The following is a 23,123-nucleotide window of genomic DNA, read 5'->3' on the forward strand; positions in this document are numbered from 1 at the left end:
ATATCTTCTACTTCTAATGTACTTCTATTTATTGCCATACTGTACTGGTATCTCATAGAATATTTCTCTTTTGGGAGAAATAACAGTTCTCCCTTCCCTCAAAAATACTTGCTGAAGTGTTGATTCTGCGCTTCCACTACTGTCTTTTCCCAAATTGACCTCTACTGAATAGAGGTAAATTCTGTAAATTCAGTATGTTTCCAAGGCAGATACAACACCAGCTCTGTTAGCAGTTACCTTTCTCATAACAAGGTAAGCTATATTTCAGTGCTATCACAAGGTATCGCAGTGATACCTCGGCTTGATAAAATAGGTGAATCAGGACCTGCATGGTACCTAAATACTTGCAAAGGATTCTGCAATGCAAAGAAAACTGATTTTACTTTTCTAAATAAATATTAGTGGATTAGTTGTCTATGTTAGCATTGTTCCCAAATGAACTATTTTGCTTTGTTTTCAAGAGACTGCAAGCCATTTCTTGTAGATTAACTTCCAAGTTTGTTACTGCTGATTTTGAAGCTTTTGAAATACCGGAACTAAAGAAAAAAATTGATGAAGTAGATTAAAGAGGGGTGAGAAGAAATAATATATTATGAAGCTTATGAAACTTTCAGGATTTGAAACCTAAAGTTTTGAAATTTTTCAGAGTCTCTGAAGCCTGCAGCCATAGTAAAAATTCTGACTTTGGTTTTTGATAAGGTGCCATATGTTCTTCACTTGTTCTAAAAGTGATGATTAGCTGAAGCTAAAGAAGGAATCGTTATCTCTGTGTCTACTGTTTACTGATTGATCTTATGTAAGCTTTTATAATTTAAAAAAAAAAAAAATCAGACAAACAGGCAGTAATTTTCTATTCGCTTTTCTCTGTTTTGTTAAGAAACTAATCCTTGTCTAGGTAAATGGAAAAAAAAAACAACACTGTCTTCTAAGCCTTGGACAGATGCATTAATGACCTGCCAACTGCATAAATACTGAATGCTGCTTCCTTCTCCTGTAATCTTGGGTAGAAATGTCAGAATTTTTTTGTCATACTTACTTAGTTGCATGGTTTTGCATGATTTTGTGGTTTGTACAATTATAATAAACTGTAGGCTTATGCAAAAATTTGGCAACCCTTGTCTTTTCTCAGAATTGTACTAGATTTAAAGTGTGTTTATTTGGACAGACTGTATCACAGTTAATGAGGAACTCTGACATTCAAAATAGTGTTGTCAGTTGATAACAAGCAACGTTACAGATTTTTATACTTAAGGAATAAAATTAATGGTTAGGTAAACTGATTGTTTCTATCTTTTAACATTGTTATTGTCTTGCGTGCCAATATACAAATCTTAGCTGTTGTGAAACAAGGTAAAATTTTCAGGCAGACTTTTCAAAAATAAGGAATTTTGCTTTGAAGTAATGAATTTTAGAATAATTAATAATAATTAATTTAATAATTTTAAAATTTATTTTGGTGACCAAAGCTAGTACACAGGAGGGAGTACATATTCAATAACTGTGAATAGATTACAACCCATGACAGGTAATGGTTTAATATCAGTGATTAAGAATTTGAAACATGATAAAAAGTTTCAGGAATTGAATAATTTTTAGAGTATACTCATTAATGGGCCATGAATATTTCATGCTCAAAAGTAATTTTTAAAATGTTATTGCAACATACCTTTTCTTCTTTCACCTTTTAAGATTTTTACATGTCATAGTTCTAATTTGGTTTTATTTTTTCAATGCACTTTTTCATCGTAGTACAAATTCATGTCCAATTTTAAATTCACCCTGTAAAAATAAACACGTTAAAATACCACTGATATCTGAATTTCAAACTTTAACCAGGAGGTACAAAACATTTAAAATCAATAGCTACATGGAATTCACGAACACTAGACTCTCTTGGCTGAAATTTATATAATTTGTTTGCAATTTTGCAACTTAAAACACAGTATGACAAGTATAAAACATATGATTGAAATTATAAATTTTAGTGTAGGATTATAAAAAGTTGAAACAGGTGGAGCTGTACAAATTTATTTGCAGTATATTAATTAATGTATGAGCTCTTCCTGTCCATCTTCTCAAATGTTGTCATACTTCCTTCATACTTCCTTTCTCCTCTTCAGGTAAGGCTGACAATCTTTTCTGCAAGGTTTGGTGAATACTTGGTTTAATATTTTTACTGGATTAGTTATTTGTTACATTTATTTGCAGAAATATCATCCTCTGAGAAGGGATCCCTGGCCAATCTTTTTTAATTTGGTTATAGGAATTGCACATACATTACTAGAAATACATTTCCCTCAGCTAAATGAACAATACAAATAATTTCTTTTCCTTTTGTTTTCTTTTCTTGAAGCCGATCAACAACTTACCCTTACACAGAAACCCAGATGTACAGCCAAAACACTGGGGGAAATTATTTTGATACTCAAGGAAGTTCTGCGCAGGTGACAACAGTGGTCTCCTCTCATAGCATGGTGGGCACTGGAGGGATTCAGATGGGTGTCACAGGAGGACAACTCATTAGCAGCTCAGGAGGGACCTATTTGATTGGCAATTCAATGGAAAATTCTGGTCATTCAGTGACTCATACAACACGGACTTCCCCAGCTACAGTAAGTATTTCAGACTGATGTGAAATCTTTGGGACTTAGTCATTAAGATGTTCTTTCAGACTGATATGATGTTTGTTTTAGTAAATACAACAAAGCTATGCTAGCAGAGTAAGTACTACACAGTACTTTTGGTGAAATAACAAATAAATATATGCATAAACAAGATACAAGCATGAAACTTAAACATGAAGACAGAACATCCCAAGATGGGTTGTAAATATTTACATTTTATAGGTGAAATATTTGGACACAAGTAATGCCTATGAATATTTTGGGAAGGCTTGCATAATAGCGTGTCTAAGCTTAGTATTTTTCAAAAAGAACCAGCTTTTTTAGTTTTTTGGTTTTTGGGGTTTTTTTTTGTTTTTTTGTTTTAAATAAAAAAGCATGTTGAGAATATTCATGTTAATAGATGTAAATATCAAATAATCTAGCTTACAATTAGTTGAATATAACTTCCTGCATTTTGTTTTACTTCAGTGTGTGTGTGGCAGCATATTTCAAAACATTATCATACTTTCAGAATTTTGGCATATTTTTTTCTTTTAACATTTGTTACTCATACATGGTACTTTCCAAAAGCCTGCTGAGGAAGTATCTTATAATTCTGTGGGAAGGTGCATGCTGGTAAAATTATGATAAATACTGTTTTGGACACTTAAATGTCAACATCAACTCTTCTCTTAAGTTCCTATGCAATTATTTCTTATTCCAGTTCAGAAAATGGGTTTATACATAGTCTAGCTTTACTGCATAACCATAGTGAATGCCTTTACTCGGTTCTTCTGTGTATTTTGATGCAGCTGTAGACATTTGGAAGTAATGGGGAAGAGAACTGGGGGACATAGAGTAAAAAGGCTTAATAAATATAAACATTATTCATTACTCTGAGTGTCTATTAAATTGACTTTATTTTGGGGAACCAGTGTAAGAAGTAAAGTGTAGTATTCTTTTAAATTTTATTTGGAATAATTATGAACATTTACAGTAGCCCTTAAATGATTCGATAAAATATCTTGATTTTGACTCTTAAGGCAGTTATATTTAAAATTTTTGCACAATGTAAAGATGCATTATTTCATACAAACTTGCAGACTACCTTACTATGTAGTACTATTTTCTGAGAATAAAAATTGCAAAGACTCATAGTGAATGACCTGTATACATATCAGTAGCATAGCAGAAGCCTTCAGCTGGCAATAGAGTGCTGTGTTTATATTTAATGATTAAATAAAAAAGAATGGGTGTTAGCATTTATATTTGTTTAAAATAATTTTAATCAGAAAAGAAAAACATTTCTGAATTTTAATTTAAATAAAATCAAACCTTATTTTCTTTAAAATAGTAATTATTTGAAAGATATTTCTTGCTGTTTTTGCACATGAGTTGTAATTACCAAGCAGAGATAGAACAAGAGTAGTTTTCTGTGGTCACAAGTAAGAAACAGATCTAGATCAAATAAATTTTGAAAAGTGGTATTACTTTAAATATTTAGGTACCGATGATATTTCCATGCTTTTATACTTCTTTTAAGTTGTTGTGCATTGAAATACAAATATTACTTCTTTCATGCTAATTTTTTCCTTATTCACTTAAGAACACATGAAGTTTAGTGTTTTGCTTATCATGTAATAAATTCAATTTTTTTCTATAGTAGCAAAAGTCAATAATGAATTGTTTATCTGAATTTGAAATCAAATGAAATTTGAGTATGTCCAGTAAACAGAAGTGTTTAGTTTGAAGTTGAATATCCTGAAATTGCTTGAATGATATCAAAATTCTATGGTATATTTTGTAAATTAAAAACAATTTAGATTTTGTTGTCAAATTAACAGGATTTAACAAAATCTGATGTTTGTTCTTTAAGCAACAACTTTGTATTGCTTCATGTACCAAAAAAACAGCCTCTTAGTTTGAGTGTCTTCTGTACTTCCATATCAACTTACTTTTAGGAAAATGAAAAATACTGCTAATCAAATCACAGTGATTAAATTGTATTTTTATCAGTAAAATATTTTCTTCTGTTTATTTTTTTATTTGTTAATTTTGAGTTACTGATTATTTTGCATACTATAGTTCTATATGCAAGACATTTAGAATATATCAGAAGTGGATTTCTTGCTGTTTAAGTGGGCCACAAGTATTAGATTTTATCATTTCAGGATCTGGATACTTACAGTGACCTGCAGTATTCATGGATCAGCTGAAATGTAAAAGATTAATATATATTAATCACAGTCTAAGCTTAATCTTTTATGTTTCAATATGGTTTAATATAAAACATCAGGTCTGTTTGAATTTCACTATGCAAAATAGACCAATGCAATATTTTATTTGGATTGCCCCTTAGAAAGCTGGATCTCATGTCTGTCATGATCCTTATTTGATCTTAACTTTTATAGCCTTTCTCATTCTTATAAAGACCATTTTTTGGAGATACTGAAATAGCGTATATCTTGACTGACTTGCTATTAAAATTTTCAGCAAGTATTTCCTAACATTGAATTAGGTAGGAAAATATTCAAATAAAGGATTTACAAATAAGTGAGGCATTATTTATTACCACATGTGTCCATCATTCACTTTGTTTATTCTTGCCATAGAGGTAACAGTTTTGTGTACTGCTTACAAGAGAGAACTTCATTTGTTCTGTTGTTACTCACCATCATTGATGAAGTCATTAACTTTCAGTAGGTTGTTATGTTAGACTTTTCTGATGTTTTTGGCTACAGGTTAAAAAAACAACAACAACAACAAACGTTTTGGGTTAAAAGTCCAATGTGTGAAACTAGTACATATTATTAACCGTTTCTTAGACAAATGAAAAGTAAAAATTCAGTTTTATTTTGACCACTTAAAAAAACTCTTCTATACACTGATCAATAAATACAGTTACTGTGTATGAAGAAAATTTGTTAACATTTTATCCAGTTATTTTATTTCCATTGATTTAATCATTTATTCCCATGGTGTCCTTGGCTCATGTATTAGGTTACTCCTCTACTTCTTAAAAATGTTTGGGTTTTTTTTCTCCTGAAGTAGAAATTCCTTCAGAGGATAAGACTTGCCTGCATCAGATTTTAGGGAGATAAGCAAATTTGGAAAGACAAACAACTTAAAAAAATATGTTTGGATGTGAATATATGTAGACTGAGATTGTGTTGAGCAAGAGGTGATTCAGCTTAGCTGTTTATCTATCTGAAATTAATTTAGATGTTGCAACTTGTATGAAAGGTGAATCTCCTTAGTTTACTGGTAGTCATCATTAATGAAGGTACATCTATGCTTTGGAGTCTAACAAGAAAATTTAACTTCATTATTAATAGTGAAATTTAAATCATGTTTCAATCTTTTTTTTTTTTTTTTTTTTTTTTCCCCCTGTATATGTCTACAGGTTGTTATTCTGATTAAACAGAATGATCTAGTCAACATATTATGTATTATTTTAAGTAAATACAGTTTTTAATAGAAAAGATATTGTTATGCTTGCCAGCCAGTGAGAGGCTCCTGTTTGTTAGTGCAGATTTTTGTAACAAGCTTTACTACTGACCTGTAATTACAGCTGACACTTATCAGTCATCAGCAACTATGGGAAGTCTCCATTTATGCTGTTGCAGAACTTTATTCTCTTTCATGGCACATTTGAGTGTATATAAGAATAAAAGCAGAATTATTATTGATTGTATTACCGCAAATTATTACTTTTCTTAGTAAGTACAGTATACAAAATATGCTCCTAACTTTAAAGTAAGGATGGTACCTACCCAAAATGTGCAATTAATTGAGAGAGAAGAAGAAGAATGGATGAAGTTAGGAAACCTAGTGTAAATGTCATACTTTGATAATATAATTGTAGTAGAGCTATTGTAATTATTTTAAGAACAATAAACAACAAATGTTCTGACAGGATTATAATTTGGAAAGTAGTTGAGATTGTATTAATTAATCTCTTTCCCACTAAAGAAGCTCCTTCCAACTCCATTCCTCATTTTTTCTGATAATCTGCTGTAGAACTTCTAGTTAGCTAGATCCACTTTATATTTTTTAGCATAAAACAAACCATTTCTGATAAAATTAAAGATGCATAGACATTTATGCTGCAGAGGAATTTTAGATCAAATAGTCTGATCTCTTGCACTGTAATGTGTTTTGTAGAAAAAGAAGTATCCATTTCTAGATGAGAGAAGGCAGATATACTCTTTTCTTTCTCCTTTTAAATTAATTGTATTAATGGTTAATCACTACCATTGATAAAGAAATAAAAAAAGATTAAGTAGTATGAATTAGCTCAAGGGTAAGAAAACTAGAGGATCTGATAACATTGTGCCTTTATGTAGAGTAGACTTTTTCTTCTTTGATTTCTCCTTGAGAACTCTGGAGCATTGCAACTTTCTTCCAGAACAAGAGATTAGGTTTTAGTGACGCAATGTGACTATAGTAATTATTATTTCTCTACCCCTGTGAGTCCTTTGCTGCTCCACTGTATTTCTTGAATTGATGCTGGACCCCTTCCACAAGAGCAGGATAAGGGAGAATGACCTGACAAACCTGTCCTACATCTGGCTTCACCTTGTTTCTGTTCTGAGTCAGTTTTACTATATTTTTCAGTGATTGGCTCTTACGTTTTCTATCTTGAGGTGCCTTGTAGCACCTCATGGTTTGTTTCCACCAGATATTTACTCTTCTATTTTTACATGAAAATTGAAGATGGAGTGTTGTTTGAAACAAAATGGGGTACTTTTTTTTGTTTTGTTTTTCATAAAAGCATTTGTATCAAGTATAGGGGAAACTACCAGAAAGAAAACCAGCTTAGAATATGTTTGGAGCTATATATAATGAAGATTATATGTACAAAGAACTGGATGATCATGGGGAGAGAAAGTAGAGTCGGTCAGTTGATCTGACTGTGTATGTCTGAGAACCATGAGCAAAGAAGATGGACAGCATTTTCTCATTGGCAGCTTTGGGAAGGAAAATGTCATCTGATCTGAAGCCCAAACATTTTGGATTTTTATTAGCCTATGGCTGTTCTGCATGCTTTTTCAGATCAATCAAGTCAGGTCTTAAACTTCTGCTAATTGTCTTAATATCCTTACCACCTCAGAACAACTTATTATAAATTGTGTTAATTAGTTGAATCATGAAAAAATGCTGCTACTTTTGCCATTGGCTCTTAGGTAGCTATTATACCTATCTGGAGCCATTATGTATATTATGTTTATCTATTAACATGCTACTGAAAACTAAGGTATAAACTAACAAGAACATTTAATTAGTTCTGAATCAGTAGATCACATGAAGACTGAACAGTTTCGGATTTCTGGATGTCTGCATTGTGATCAAAGTATTGAATTTATTATCTCAAGGGAAATACCCTTAATCATTAATAACTGTGTCCAAATGTAAGGCGAATAATCTAAATTGAGGGAGATGTCTTGAATTGCGGTTTTCATGACTGTCATGCTCTAATTTAATCCATCCATCCGCCTCCTGCCCCTTGCTTACGTTACTATAAAAGGTGAACATCATGCAATATTTAACATGGTTGTATATATAGTTATTGTGAGAATGATACAATTATAGTGTACATCTCAGTTAGTAGTCAAAACATTTTAATAAAGAATTTTTTTTAGTCTTGTGCCTGGACACTTTCAATGTAAACTGTTAAAAATGCAAAGATATTAGTCTTCCATTTGTATTCATGCAAAGAAGTTGAGATAACTTTCACATTCTAAGCATAATAAAATAAAAATGACTACATTACATGTATAATTAATGTTCATTTATGTTTGAATGCTGTGTCTTAAAAATCTTCCTTCAAATTAAACTAATTTTATGCTCGAAACTACTGACAATGTTATTGTATGGCCATCGTAGGAAGGTTTATTTTATTAAAAAGAGAGGCATCTGTCAGATAAAGCCAGGAGTTCACCTTATGGAAATCTAGACCTGATACAATGATCAAAATATTTTTTATTGTGAGACATGACTCCCTATGGTGTGATGATGACTTATTTTAAATACAGAACTGGTATCTTGCTGAGCTTGATGAATTAACTAACATTTTAGTAGTGGCCCATGCTGCTTGGCTTAGATTATGCAGAAAAAGTGGTCTCGATGGTTCTAGCACTGTAAAAATCTTGTTTTAAAATCTGATAATCTCCAAGAACAGAGTCACTATCCTCGGTGGCAATACTGGTGAAAACTACTTTAAAAAATAACCTCAGCTATAAATTCTCACAGATGACATATTTGGTTAATTGCTCTGCACCACAAGACATTGAAGAAATATAGTAGTGAGGAATGAGTGCCATCTGTAGTGCCTCTTTTCTTTCTAAGAACAATAATTACAGCTTTTGACCAGTTGGTTATCTGAGCAAACAGGACCACACATTACAGCAGTGTAATGAAAGTAATGCATTAGCAGGAATGAGGTGTAACTTTAGTGTTGTAGTACTGTTGTAAACCAAGAATTGTTGAACAATTCTTAAACTGACTTAAAGATTAAGAATTAGGACTTACGTATGTATGCATACTTTGGTTGTAGAATAGCGTTAAGAAGGCAAATTCTTACCATATGTAGCAAATTGATCATGCTGTAAATTTTTAAACCTGTAGTTCATGTTTATGTTTAAATGATCATATTTAAACCTGTAGTTTTCATCATGTTACATGCTTTTAAAATTTGAATTTCTCTGTGTGAATGAGTACTCTGATTTCATAGTATTTTCCACTGAAGCAAGAAGAAATCAGAATATTCAAGAAAGTTGTTGTCATGTCAGAGTTCATTTTCTTACATAGTAATCATATGCTCAACACACTTCTATGGAAGTTTTATATAGCCGATATTAAGCAGTTATAGGAAAGAAACAAGAAATGATCTCTCTTAACTGTTGGAATAAAAATACTGGCCAGTCACAGTGTAAAGAAGGGAGAAGCTAATTTATTATGTGCAGTAAATTTGAATATCAAATAAAGTATTTTTCTGTCTCTGGTATTCCAAGAACAAATTAGTTTATCACTGATGAATAATACAACTAAAATCTTTAGATAGTAGTGTGATACTTGAAGTAGAATGGGGAAGGCTAATTTTTAATGGTCTACAGGGAAAATGATAAATGGTTTTAAAAATCTGAGTGGCATTTTCCATTGCTTTTGTTTTGGCCATTTAATGTAGCTAATTATATGCTTTTTCTTACTGCACATCCCATTGTCTCTTGTCATTTTCAGTGTTGTTCTTGCTTGGTTAAAGTAACAGTTAGGTTCCAATTTTACACTTTAATGCTGTTGTTATAGAACATGAAAAGATCCATTGATATTCAAGTGAAAACGTTGGGAATGAATGTGTGTTTACACATCTGCACTTGGAATATACAGTATATTTAATTAGCAGTGTGTTGTTCTTTTCCCTTTAAAATACTGAATTATTATGAAAAAATAATCTGTTTTTCTGAAGGCTGGATCCTGCTGTCTGTGTGACTCCTGACTTTCTATTTACTTTGTCAGCTGGGGATACTGAGTGCTGCAGTAGTCAGTGATATCTTGTGCTATTGAAGCTAATGTCAGAAAAACTATTAAATTATTTGGGGTTGAGATTTGTTCATTGTTGCAGAAAGAGGAAGTTTTGATTCTAACTTGTTTTTTTCAATATGGAAACTGCTCTTCCTGTTGAAGGGAGAATGTCTGGATGCCTGTCTTAAGATTCTGCTTGGAATAATTTTCTTGGTTATTTGTGATACTTTTGTTCAGTCACGTGTTACTTCATCAGTTGTCTTTACTTAGGTTTATTTTGTTGGGGTTTTCTTATGTTTCACTGTAGCTCTCCAGCAAATCTGCTCTCATTTCCTGAGCAAGGAGGAAGGTAAATTGAGTTTTGAGGCTGTGATCCTGCAGTATGTATGCAAGCAATATGCTTTCTGACCTCACTGTCGAGGTTTATGTTCACTGACATTTTAGAATGACACCATTTAATAGAATATATGTCCTAGCCAGGAAAAAAGTGGGCATTTCTATTGATCTGTAAGCAACCTGTCAAAACTTCTCTGATCAGGCTTTTTTACTATCTTGTCTTGAGTCCTTTTTTTAATGACATCTATTATCAGATTGAAATGGCGATTGAGACACTGCAAAAGTCTGATGGTCTGTCCACTCACAGAAGCTCTCTTCTCAACAGCCATGTAAGTTGTCTCTTCTTCACATACACACTCTTTTGCTTGTTCTGCATGCTTTGCCTGCCTCTGAATGTTTGTTTTATTTTATTACTACTTTGTGCTCTTAATCTTCCCATCTTAGTTGCTTGTAATTTTATAGTGTGTCTCTCATGGCTTTATTTTGTAAGGCTGAATGTCTTGATGGTATCTTGCAGTGTATTATCTGTTTCTAAGGTTTTAAACCTGTGTTAACACAAGTTAATGCTTTTGTCTGTTTTGCAAACTATAGTGTAAATGGTGAGGTATTGTTCAAAATTATGCTTAATTAGCTGGCTTTTGACATTTCAGGAAATTTGTCTACAAAGAACAGTCTGTGTACCTTCTAGTATAGTATATATACGTATAGTATATATTCATATAACCATAGTAACTTATGGTTATATGAAAAGGAAGAGGCAAACAGCATAACTAAATAATGTCTCTAGATTATTTTTAGATGTTTCTTCATTTTTTTCGAGTAGTGAGCTGATTATGAAATAACTTTGGGATCCTAAAAATTCTTATGACAGCATGGAAAAGAATAGACTATTAATCTAAGGCGCACATGTATGTCTTAATTAACTATCTTACTCTTTGCTCACACTACAAATCTTAACAGATAAGAATTTTCCATGCAGAAGGTTTGAAGATACATGAGTAAAAACACAGTCTCCAGATATAAAAACAATATGTATATCTGTGAGATGAAAGGGAAAGGGCTCAAAGTTAATTTGAAACTTATTATATAAATAATAATTTTACTTTGTTTGTGTCTAGTGTTTCTTGAAATGTTTGGTTTTATTTTTCAGTTTATATTAGTCATTTGATATTTTTTCCATGTTGACTAGTTTCTATTCATCTTGTCTCTTTTTACTCATTCCAATATTACTAATGTAGTTACATACAAATTATTTTATTGTTTTATAGTAAAATTTTGGTTTGTGGTTGTAACGTAAAAATACAAGGCTGTCACTCAGAAATCAAATTAAAAATCTATATATTAATAGGTTTTGGATTTTTTTCTGTGTCTGATAACCTCAAAATCATAGCCTGGATTGTTCTGGGTTTTGTGGTTTTGTTTGTTTGGGTTTGGTTTGTGTGTTTATTTTCAGTTGTGACTGTTTTAGTTAGTTGTTTTTTTTTTTTAAGAAAATGCCAATATTTAATGAGGAAAATCATACTACATTGTTATGCAAAATATTATACAGAACATACTTATATATTTTAATATTTCAGATTTTAATTCTATGTGAACATCTTTGATGTTTTTAGAATAATCACTTTGAAGATAAGACAACTAAACAATAATAAAATTACTTAAATATCATTGTAAAAGGGACCATAGCTACTTTTGACCAAGTGTTAGAAATTTCTTTAGCATTTGAACTTAACCATTAGTTGATAAGTTTGTCTTTAATCCTACTTCCAGCTCTAGAATTTTGGTACAAAACCAAGAAGAATTATAAAATAATATCCCATGCTCTCTGAGATATTCCATGCATTCCTCTTCCGCTGTACTACTTACAGTATGTAAATAGTATCTCTGGAAATTATTACAAAGATGTAATCATGAGATTTATACCCAGATGTCACTGCATTGTCATCATGCTATTTCCTTCATGATTGTGAAGATTTGCAGAATTATTTGATAGGAATATATCTTTGATTCTGAGAAGAAAAAGAAAAATGATCCCTCTACATATTTTTGTGGCAATCATCTTTTTTCTTCATTCAGTTTGGATGAAGTTGCTACAATCTATATCATACTTTCTGAATATGGTACCTATTTAGAAAGCAATGTTTATTGACTTTGAACTCAAGTAAGGACAATATGGAGAATATTTAAGTTCAGATTTGCTCTAAGTCTCTAAAGCTGTTCTTAAATTTGTCATTTCATGGTCTAGTTGGCATTTATTACAAGAATTGGCTTTAAATTTTTTTTAAATAGAATTCTAAATTGCGTATTTAATTAATTTCCACTTTGTATGTGATATTAATTTGTGGAAAATACTTGGAATTTCACACTTTGCTATCTGTATTAGATTTGCTGGGATTTTATTATTATTATTATTATTATTTTCCTAGATGTGCACTTATCTTAAGGAATTTGCCATTTCTATTTCTTTTTGTTTTTTTCTTTTCTGATTGATTTCTACATTCATAATTTTGTTTTTTAAGCATTGCAGCTTAGTTGGAGTTGGAGTCAGTTTAGCATGTCTGACTGCAAATATTTCATATTTATTTATATTTCATTATAATTATAAATATTGGTTATATTTCATTTAACCATCTTAGCCATACAGTATGGTCTGTATTAAAGCCGTGATTTGAACCTGAATAGCTCAGTCTTAGAATTATATAAAACTTGTTTAGAGTGCTTTTAAAATATTTGTAAGTAATTATCCTTTTAAAATTATATACTAACTTCACTTTTTCTTCCAAAAAACAAACAAACAAACAAACAAACAAAAAAGCCTGATAATGCACATATCTTTATGTCAGATATGGTGTTATTGGTTTTTTGTCCAGTAGATTTTTTTTTAACAGCCAGATTATGGTTGCAGTAAGATATATTAGAAATCCATAGAATTAATGAAGTGCACGTAAATTGAATCATCACAGTTTGGAAGCCATCTGGAAGAAAATACCTGTAATAGTATATGGAGAACTCAATTGGAAAAGGTTTTTTTTGTCCATCAGATTTTCCACTTGGGTAAAGTAATTGTACTTAACATTCCATATCTGTTCTGATTTAACTGCAGATCTAATAGTATATAACCTATTACATACATATGTATAAATAAATATAAATATGGTGATAGATTTAAAATAGAGATTAATTGCATCCATTAAAAGAGACAGTTACCCTGTTTCTAAGCTCAAACAGTGGGGCCAGGCTATTGTCAGTGGTGCCTACTGGCAGAACAAGATGCAGTGAACACAAGCTGAAACACAGTTCCATCTGAAAATGAGCAAATAATTCTTTTTTGTGAGGGTGACAGAGCGCTGGAACAGGTTGCCCAGAAAGATTGTGGAGACTCCGTCTCTGGACATATGCAGAACCTACCTGGGCACTTTACTGTACAACTTACTATATATAGGTAACCTGCTTTAGGAGAAGGGCTGGAGTTGGTGATTTGGGAGGTTACCTTTAACCCCTACAGGTCTGTGATTCTGTGTAAAATTACGTTATATCAGTTCATTAGTGAAATAATACATCCACACTTGGTTTTATGTTTACAGTTGTATTTTTCTTCATTTCTATTTCCAAATGACAGATGTTCAATATGGAAGACATCTGTGGTTTGTGAGACTTCTAAAATAGTTACCTATCAGCTCATAAAAAGATGATGAATTACTTTTTCATTTTCCCTATTTGAAATGCATTATTATCTGCAGACATAGCAAAACATTTTTTGTCTTGGAAGCATTTATGTATTTACATTTTTCTAGAGCTTATGCTCAAGAAATATGGACATAGGCAAATATGGAACTGGTGTTTAAATGCTCTAGAGTAAATTCAAATAAGTTTTTTCATTTGTTTTTGTAAGTTGCTCAAAGTGATTAAAGCAGGTGTAAATGTAGTATCTTTGTTGTAATCTACATTTTAGTACAGGATGGTTTGGTGATGATAAAAAGGTCGGAACTGAAACATTGCATAGCTGCCACACACTAAAATACTCATATTCTTTACATGATCAATTAATTACACTGAATGTTGATGGAACAGAGTTCCTGCAGTGCTCTACCAGGAAATAATTCTGCGAAGTACCAAATAATACATGGACTTCATAAATCTTTTAATGTAGTTTTAATTTTAGTTATTCTATTTACAAATTTGAAAATTAGGGTGGCTGGAAGAGAGAATGGGACAGACTCTTCAGCAGGATCTGCTGTTCTAGAAGGATTTTAGACAAACAGAGGGGAGATTTGCTCTGGATATAAGTTTTTTATTTCAAGGGTGATGAGGTACTGGCACAGGTTGCCCAGAGAGCTGGTGGATGTCCCGTTCCTGGGACATTCAGGGTCAAACGGGATGGGACTGAGCAACATGGTCTAGCAGTAGGTGTCCCTGTTCATTACAGGGTAGCTAGACTAAATCACCTTTAAGTGTCTCTTCCAAATGAAATGATTCTTTGATAAGCTCCAGTGCTCTTGATCTGAGGTTTCACTGGATTAAATCCAGAGTTCTAATTAGTTCTGTGGCCCTACCAGTTTTAAATGCTCACGCAGAGTTACTTTGGTTTAAACAGAAGAAAACAAGAAAACAGAATTCAAAGAGAAAACAAATTAATCATCCAAGGTAAATCTAAAGAGAATTTCAAGGAACAGAAAACAGAGCAATTACTGGAGAAAGATAATGAAAATTTTAGCAAGCGCAAAATCTGAAACAGTGGAATTTAGGTGTGTCCTCAAGCTCTACTATTTGTAATTTCTTTTCTTGTTCTCCTGTAATGCAAATCTAGAAGTACTAAATTGTCATTTTCACTTGTTTTATATATTACAGACAGCTAGAGATGTTTTGTGTTTGTATACCATAAAGTCCAGTGATGTGACATGAAAAGTCTTTTATTGCAATTTTCAAAAAATAACTTTGTTAGATGAAAAGATTCTTTTTTATTTATTTTTTTTTTCTTCCCCTGTATTTTCAAAGGCAAGGCTAGAACTTACTATTTTAGCCCTAGTGCTACACAGTTGTTGCCATTATTTTCCATGTTAGCTAGGTTGTTCTTTGGCTCATATGCAATAGTCTTTTCAACTTTTGTCTTTGAGAGGAAAAAAAAATAAAAAAATCCCATTCAGTTTAAATTTATAATGTCTTCTAGTGTCTGACAAAGAAAAGCAGTAAATTTTTACATTTTCTAATGTGTTACCTAACTCTTGTTAATCCAAGGAGTTTGTTTTGTGAAATTATCTGAATTACATTCTCAATAATTTCTTTGTAGTGCTAACAATTGTTTCCAAAGCATAGATGGTATTTGGTACTGACTCAAAATATTTTTAAGAAGTGGACACTTATCTGAGATCTAAGTGTAATGAGTTCCACTATTTCCTGGTATTTCTGAAGTTCCTAAAGCAACATCATATAGCTGTCTCTGTTCAGTAGACCTGAAGAGTGACTTCTGAACTGTCATAAGTTAATGTTAAGATTTTCTTAATAAAGTAATAATTAAAATCAATTTTCTTTATTTTTTTTCCTTTTTTTTTTTCTTTTTTGTTTGTTTGTTTTTGTTTTTTGTTTTACATATGATGTAGCTTCAGTGGCTTTTGGACAATTATGAAACTGCAGAAGGAGTAAGCCTCCCTAGAAGTACCCTTTACAACCATTACTTACGACACTGTCAGGAGCACAAGTTGGATCCAGTCAATGCTGCATCCTTTGGAAAACTCATACGGTCAATCTTCATGGGGTTACGGACAAGAAGACTTGGAACTAGGTACATGTTAGTGATGTCTTGAACTATAATAGGAAGTGCAAGCAATAATTATGAGTAAGAATTCTGATATGAAAAACTATATATAAAGCTGTATGTAAAACTGCATTGGTTTTATGGTATTTATGTTTATTTATTTCAAACATGTTAATGCTTTTCTAGATGTTGTTATTAATTTACTTTTCCCGATTTTGACTGTTTACATTTTGATAAATACACTGCAACATAAATAAAATGAAGTCTGTTTTTTGGAAATTAGCAAGGATTGTGTTTCTTCATGACTTTGATAATACAGAGACAGAGTCTTGTTTTCATTACAAAGTATAAAATGTTTGGTAATACTTGAGTTAATTAATTTCCTAAAGGTGCTAAAATGATACCCATTTATCATTTATGATACCCATGGCAGGTATGAAAGGAGAGTTAGACCTAGTTTGTGCATAATATTTTCCAGTCAACATAAACTGTAAATGTAATGAATATGCATAAAACTAATGTTATTTTCCTTTCAATGCTTCCTCTTTCATAAAGGGGGAACTCCAAATATCATTACTATGGGATTCGTGTCAAGCCAGATTCTCCTCTTAATCGACTACAAGAGGACATGCAATATATGGCTATGAGACAGCAGCCCATGCAGCAGAAACAGAGGTAAAGACATGAAATGAAGATGAGAACTTGTTAATATTTCTAGTTCATAAGTCTTTCCCCTGAAAAGATGAAATTCCAATGTGAATTCTGTTCAGCTTCCCTACTATGAAAAATAGAAGTGTGCCAAATATGCAGTTGATGTCACTGAAGTCACATACCAGTCAACATGAAAGCATATTTACCTAGAAATGTAAATAAGTTTGCAAAGGGCAGCAAAAGTGGTGAGGGTTCTGGAGCATAAGTCTTATGAGGAGCAGCTGAGGGAGCTGGGATTGTTTAGTCTATAGAAGAGGAGCTTCAGGGGAGACCTCACTGCATCTACAACTTCCTGAAGGGAGGTTGTGATGAGGAAGGGTTTGGCCTCTTCTCCCAAACAATAAACAGGACCCGAGGAGATGGCCACAAGTTGTACCAGAGAAGATTTAGATAAGGAAAAACTTTTTCTCTCAGAGAATGGTCAGACAATGGAATGGCTGGGAGCTGGTCTCTGGCAGTGTTCAAGAGGTGTCTGGATGAGGAGCTACAAGATATGGTTTAATGGCTTGTGGTAGCAATGGTAATGGAAGGATGGTTGGACTAGATGATGCTGTAAGTCCTTTCTAACCTTGTGATTGTATGAAAATTAATAAAAAAGAGTGAGATGTTGTATGAATGAACTCTTACTTTCCTGATTTATTTTACCACATTCTGAAGAAAAGAATTAAGAACTTTAATTTCAAATGTTGATATTATCATCACATTATGGTTTTATGGATAATATGCATATAGTGAGCTTATGATTGATATTTACTTCCTCTCCTTGAAAGAACTAGTATGACCATAGTAGTTTGCCCATAGGCTGGTTGAAGTATTTGCTCTCAGCATCTGTTTTTGCTGAAGATCTGTGAAATGGCAGAAGTATTTGGAAGCAGTGGTACTTCCTGGGAAGAGTGAAGGATGTATGTATTTTTTTTCCACAAAGGTGAAAGAGATGACAGAGGCACATGCTTTTGGTGAAAGAATGTGATTTGCATATAGAAAAAACTACAGACAGACAACTTTAGGGGTAAAAAAGGGGAAGTAGGTACACTTCCTTGAAATTACTTTGTATTTCCATATTGTACTAAAGAGAAATGTCTAAGATGTCTGATTTTATAAAATGTATTTGTAGAAGAGGAGCATATCAAGCAAGGCATCTTTAAAGCTGTTAAAAAAATTAAAGTTCAGTCTTACTGTGAAATCTTTTTCGTGATCTATATCTCTATTTCAGACAGCTGGCATAGACATTCTTGTCTTTTCCCTTGGGCATTCTTCACCTGTTTTCAGTTTTATTTCCATAAGTAAACCTCCGGCTTTCCAAGTTAATTTTAAATATATCTCTCAGTTCTTGTACACACCAGCCATGTGTTTGTACTTTCACTGGTGGGAGCTGAACATGAACTAAGATGTTTTTAATAAATTCGATCACTGATAAAGATGCTTTTTTTTTTTTTTTTTTTTTTAAATCTTGTGACTTTGTCAGTACATTTGTTCTGTCATAGGCTGTTGGGTGTTTTGCATTTTGTTTCTTGTACTTCACACCAAACAGATACTTTATGATTCTTTCTGCCTCATCTTACTACTCTGTAGTGGAAGAAGATGATTCTGTTAGTAATGTTTGATCACAGTTAGACAGTGGTAACCAATTAAGTTATATTGTGAATTAGTTACCTCATGAAGCCAGCATCTCGCTCTCTGTCATTTCTGAATTCCATGCTCCAATTTCAGTGTTGAAGATTTCTGGATTTTCATGGCTTTTCACAAACTGATAAAATTTATGTTGTTGACCAAAGACCTCACAAAATTTTGCAGTTTATGTTAACCAATATAAATATTTGGACAGAAATTTATATCATTTCTGTGTCAAATACATCAAAAAGCTGTAGTGTTAATGTATCATCATCATAGTATCATAGTCTCGTGTGGGTTGGAAGGGACCTTAGAGATCATTGAGTCCAACCCCCTGGGATTTGAGCCTCTGTGTAGCAAAGCGGCACTTCTACCACTTTTGCCACAGGGGGATTCGAACCCAGGGCCTCTGGTGTTGCAACGTGGCATTCCTACCACTTGCACCACCGGGGCACACGGTAAAAAATTGTAAATTTTACTGTTCTCAGCCCCCAGACTTCTGGCACCTTATAGTTTAAAAGTATAAAAAAGAAAAAAAAGTGAAAGATGAAACAAGCTGTAAGTCAGTAGCGAGTAGTTATTTTTATTAAAAATAAAAAATTTTAAAAAAATATTCAAACAGTGAATTTTACCTGTTAGGAAATTATAACCACTTTTTTTCTTTTTCTTTTTTTTTTTTTTTTTTTCAATGAATAGAAAATATTTGTCATATAACTAAAGATTTTTGGAGAACTTTTTCTTATCAAGATTGCCAGAGGTCCACCTGCACTTTAACAACTTCAGATCTTAAGTTTTTAACTACTCTTTGCTTATATTACATGTGAAGCTTCTAAAAATAATATTTTCTTCTACATTCATTGGTTTAAGTGATTTTCTAATGGTGTTGAAAAGTGTTAATTTCTATGACAAGATACAGAATCACAGAATCATCTGGGTTGGAAAACATCTTCAAGATCATGAAGTCCAACTATCAACCTGACCTACAGAGTCCCTTCACTAAACTGTGTTCCTTAGTGACATATCCCTATGTCTCTTATATTCTACCAGGTACAGGAATTCCCTGGGCAGCCCATTCCAGTGCTTAAATTATGTTATATCTTGAGTGAAGATTCTGTCTAGCATGCTAAATGTAACTGAAGTTTAATTGAACATCTACATTGCTTGGCACTACCCACTTGTATCTGTCATAAAAGCAAATGAACCTAAATATTGAAAAAGGAGTTGCATCTAGCATTTTAAATTCTGCACTTCATGACTACAGGATTTTAAACACAAACACTTGTCATGAAGTTGCACAATAAATATAATATCATTATTAGACTACCTTAACTGACGGTCACTGTCCTATGTTAGGAATGAACCTTTATTGGAATTAGAAGTCTCATTTGGAAAACAGAGTTACATATAGCCCTGACTTTATTTTTTAAAAGATTCATCAAGGTTGGGTTCTTTTTGGCTAAAATACTATAGAAATATTTCTGATACAGTAATTTAGAAAATGAATTTTGAATGCTTTCATGATCTGTGGATTATTTTTTATAGCCAGCACTGTCTCTGCTGTGTGGCAAAACTCTACATCAGTATGCCAGCTCTAACAGAGGAGCTGTTGCTGACAACTCTTTATTTTTAAAATTGCTGAAGCTTTATTCTCTGGCACAAAAGTGAGAGAAAAAATTCACCCCCTTCTGTCTGGTACCAGTTCAAGTGTACAAATCAATCCGGTATTTGTAATACAGTACTAAGCAGATTTAATCATATTCTATTTCTACCCCAACCAGGTTTAGAGTTACTCTGTTGTTAATGCAGAACAGTCATCTTGAGACAGGAGGAAGAGTCTTCTCTCCTCCTCTTGAATATGGCTTGTAAGACAAAAGCAAACAAGTACATTAATTCTTAACAAGAGAAGACTATCTAACAACACAATCTTACCACAAGCAGTAACACTAAAACATAGCAGCTACAGTCCAACACTTCTGCTTCTCCCATAAATACACAAAAAGTTAGTTATTTCTCCTCAACAGATAATCTCATACAAGACATTCGTACTCTCTGTACACACTGACTAGACTAGGGAAGTCAGGGTCAGACTCTTTAATAATATTCAGCATTTTCTGTTCTTTCAAAACCTGTCAATAACTTAATTAAGGTCTAGGGTCACACTATTTTGCCATAATGATGGCAAGGAGAAATAAGTTTGAGATACGAAGTTGTCTAAAAACACTCATCCCAGTGGAGGTTATATGGTAGGTTACAATCCTTAATCTTGGCAAGAGACATCAACCTCTTTTGTACATGCAGCACAGTTAAAGGCAAGCATGATATAGTTTTAGGGAAAACAAAAACAGAAACAAAAACACAACACTGCACTAACAGTTATATAATGTACTATATATATTATAGTATAGTATATACGTTGCATGGAATGTAATGCCTCCTATATATTTCCATGAAAACTACAACAGGTACAAATAGCACAATAACACTATTTGATACAGAAAATTCTCAACAATAAAACACTGTTTGATGACATTTTGTTCAGCTTTGGTGTTCCTCTTCTTTTCTCTTCCACTGACTACAATTTTATTTCGAAAGTGCAAAGTAGCCAAATTGTTGCTACTAAGACCTCAATAATAATAAATATTATTATTAAATATATTTTTTATATTATTTATATATTATATATATTATTAAATAAACTCTCAGGTTTTTTTCAAGTCATGGGCAGGGCCTATTGCCCATCAGATGTCTTACAACATTTTACCATCCAATCTAACACTCCTGTTTGAAACATTGTGACTTTTATTTTTAACTATACCAAAGATTCTAAGAAGGATTTAGGCGTTCAAAGACTTTCATTTTCATTGTCCCCAGATAGCAGTGTTATTTTTCTTATTTTTCTTAAAATGGCATAAATTAGCCAGTCTAATGATTGTATTGTTCCTATGCTAAACTCCAGAAGAAATTAATGGTGGTACTGTAATATCACTTTTATAAATTTTTAATTAGTAATGTACTGGCTGCCCTTTCTAATTGTGTTTCTTCTGTTATTTGCAAAGAAAATAAAAATTTGTAAATTATTTTTGTACTTTTCTGTAAATTTTTATTTTGAAATGGGGAAATCAGGGTAAACATAGCCTGTATGAGCTCATCTATGAAGAAGTTAACAAAAGGGATAATTTTGAAATTGATATTTTTGTAGGTATAAGCCTATGCAGAAAGTGGATGGAGTTGCAGATGGCTTCACAGGAAGTGGTCAACAGACAGGCACATCTGTTGAACAAACTGTAATTGCCCAAAGTCAACATCATCAGCAGTTTTTAGGTATTAAAACATGTTTGTTTTATTCTACTGTAAAAATAAACAAGATGAACTCCACTGCAAATATCAAGTCACATAAGTACAAAAATTGTTTCCGAAGTTATAATGGCTTCTTTAAAATTTCTACTGACAACAGAACAAAAAGGCACTTGAACTACATACTTTGTTTGGCAGGTTTTATGAAATATTTAATCTGCATCATGTAAGTGTAAAAAGAATATGCAAATTCTTTATTTGTGTGATATATCTGATATTATGTAAATCACGACACAGTTGCTGTGCAAAGTTATATATAGACATGCTTATTGATATTCTCTGATGACATTGCCTCCTTACACGTTTGTTAAAGTACGTTTTATTGATTAACAACGTGTGTCAACCATCTAGTGATCTTCTTTGAAAGTGTACTGTAGTTTCGTAAGTGGGAAGAGCCAAATAGTTGCAACTATTTTGTTGTGTTGTTTTTTTCCTTTAAAAATGCTGTCTGAATTTCTTCATGATTTTAACATAGAACAAGTGTGAACGAATCTTCACTTTGAACGTTGTGACATACTAGAGATTATTTATTTGTATCATCCTTAAGTCTTTTCCTGATCATACGGTAGTAGGCACTGTTCATAACTGTTCCCTTGTTATGTTGTTATGGAAACAGATGCATCTCGAGTACTTCCAGAGTTTGGTGAAGTTGAAATATCTTCTCTACCAGATGGTACTACCTTTGAGGACATCAAATCACTGCAGAGTCTTTATCGAGAGCACTGTGAGGTATTCCCTATAATTCCTACAAATCTGTTTTTGGGGGTTATTTTTAGGTTCATTATTTCTAGTGAACGAGAACTGGTGCAGGATAGTAATTCTGGATATGTTGCAGCCATACCACTGACTCCAGGATATTTTGCTTATTTCACTCGAAGGGACAGTATCTTGCTAATTTTCCTGGAATACTTACTAGGAAAAAATGAGTCCTTCATCAGGACAGAAATATATTCTAAAAAACAATAGCCTTTAGAATGTAATTATATGTATGTATTCCAGATTTTTTAGAGAAGCTAGACTTAAGATTGTGTATGCAGATCTTTGGCTTTGTCAGTAGGAAATGTTAAAAAAAATAAATAAATAAAAATAAAAATAAAAATAAAAAAAAGTTAAAATACCATTTAATTGTTTACATTTAAAAAACAAAAACAAAAAAAAAGACAAAAAAAACATCTTTTTTTCTCATTTTGAAGAAAAATTGGGAAGGTTAAAATTAATTTAATATTGAAAAAAAT

The 23,123-nt window shown here is 32.3% G+C and overlaps 1 protein-coding gene and 1 long non-coding RNA gene across 7 annotated transcripts in view; one reads left to right on the forward strand and one right to left on the reverse strand.

The window, feature by feature from the left end:
* RFX3 (regulatory factor X3) overlaps positions 1-23,123 on the forward strand; it is a 125,308-nt gene that overhangs the window by 82,085 nt on the left and 20,100 nt on the right. For 3 of the 6 annotated variants that reach the window (XM_015848911.3, XM_085530722.1, XM_085530723.1), the window contains 6 exons: positions 2,354-2,612; positions 10,715-10,789; positions 16,058-16,239; positions 16,768-16,887; positions 21,734-21,855; positions 22,505-22,617. In XM_015848911.3, the coding sequence (XP_015704397.1) occupies positions 2,354-2,612; positions 10,715-10,789; positions 16,058-16,239; positions 16,768-16,887; positions 21,734-21,855; positions 22,505-22,617 (871 nt within the window). Of the gene's footprint in view, positions 1-2,353; positions 2,613-10,714; positions 10,790-13,848; positions 13,966-16,057; positions 16,240-16,767; positions 16,888-21,733; positions 21,856-22,504; positions 22,618-23,123 lie in introns of those variants that run through there. The other 3 variants (XM_015848912.2, XM_085530725.1, XM_085530724.1) reach the window with 3 other exon arrangements.
* LOC107306092 (uncharacterized) lies at positions 5,264-13,751 on the reverse strand. The gene is made up of 3 exons (XR_004305511.2): positions 13,668-13,751; positions 6,163-6,240; positions 5,264-5,338 (listed from the first exon to the last, which is right to left on the reverse strand). It is a non-coding gene; the product is annotated as an uncharacterized LOC107306092 (long non-coding RNA).

This window comes from Coturnix japonica, chromosome Z (assembly GCF_054131305.1).
Source record: "Coturnix japonica strain WE chromosome Z, WE-NBRP24, whole genome shotgun sequence".
Classification (NCBI taxonomy): Eukaryota; Metazoa; Chordata; class Aves; order Galliformes; family Phasianidae; genus Coturnix; species Coturnix japonica.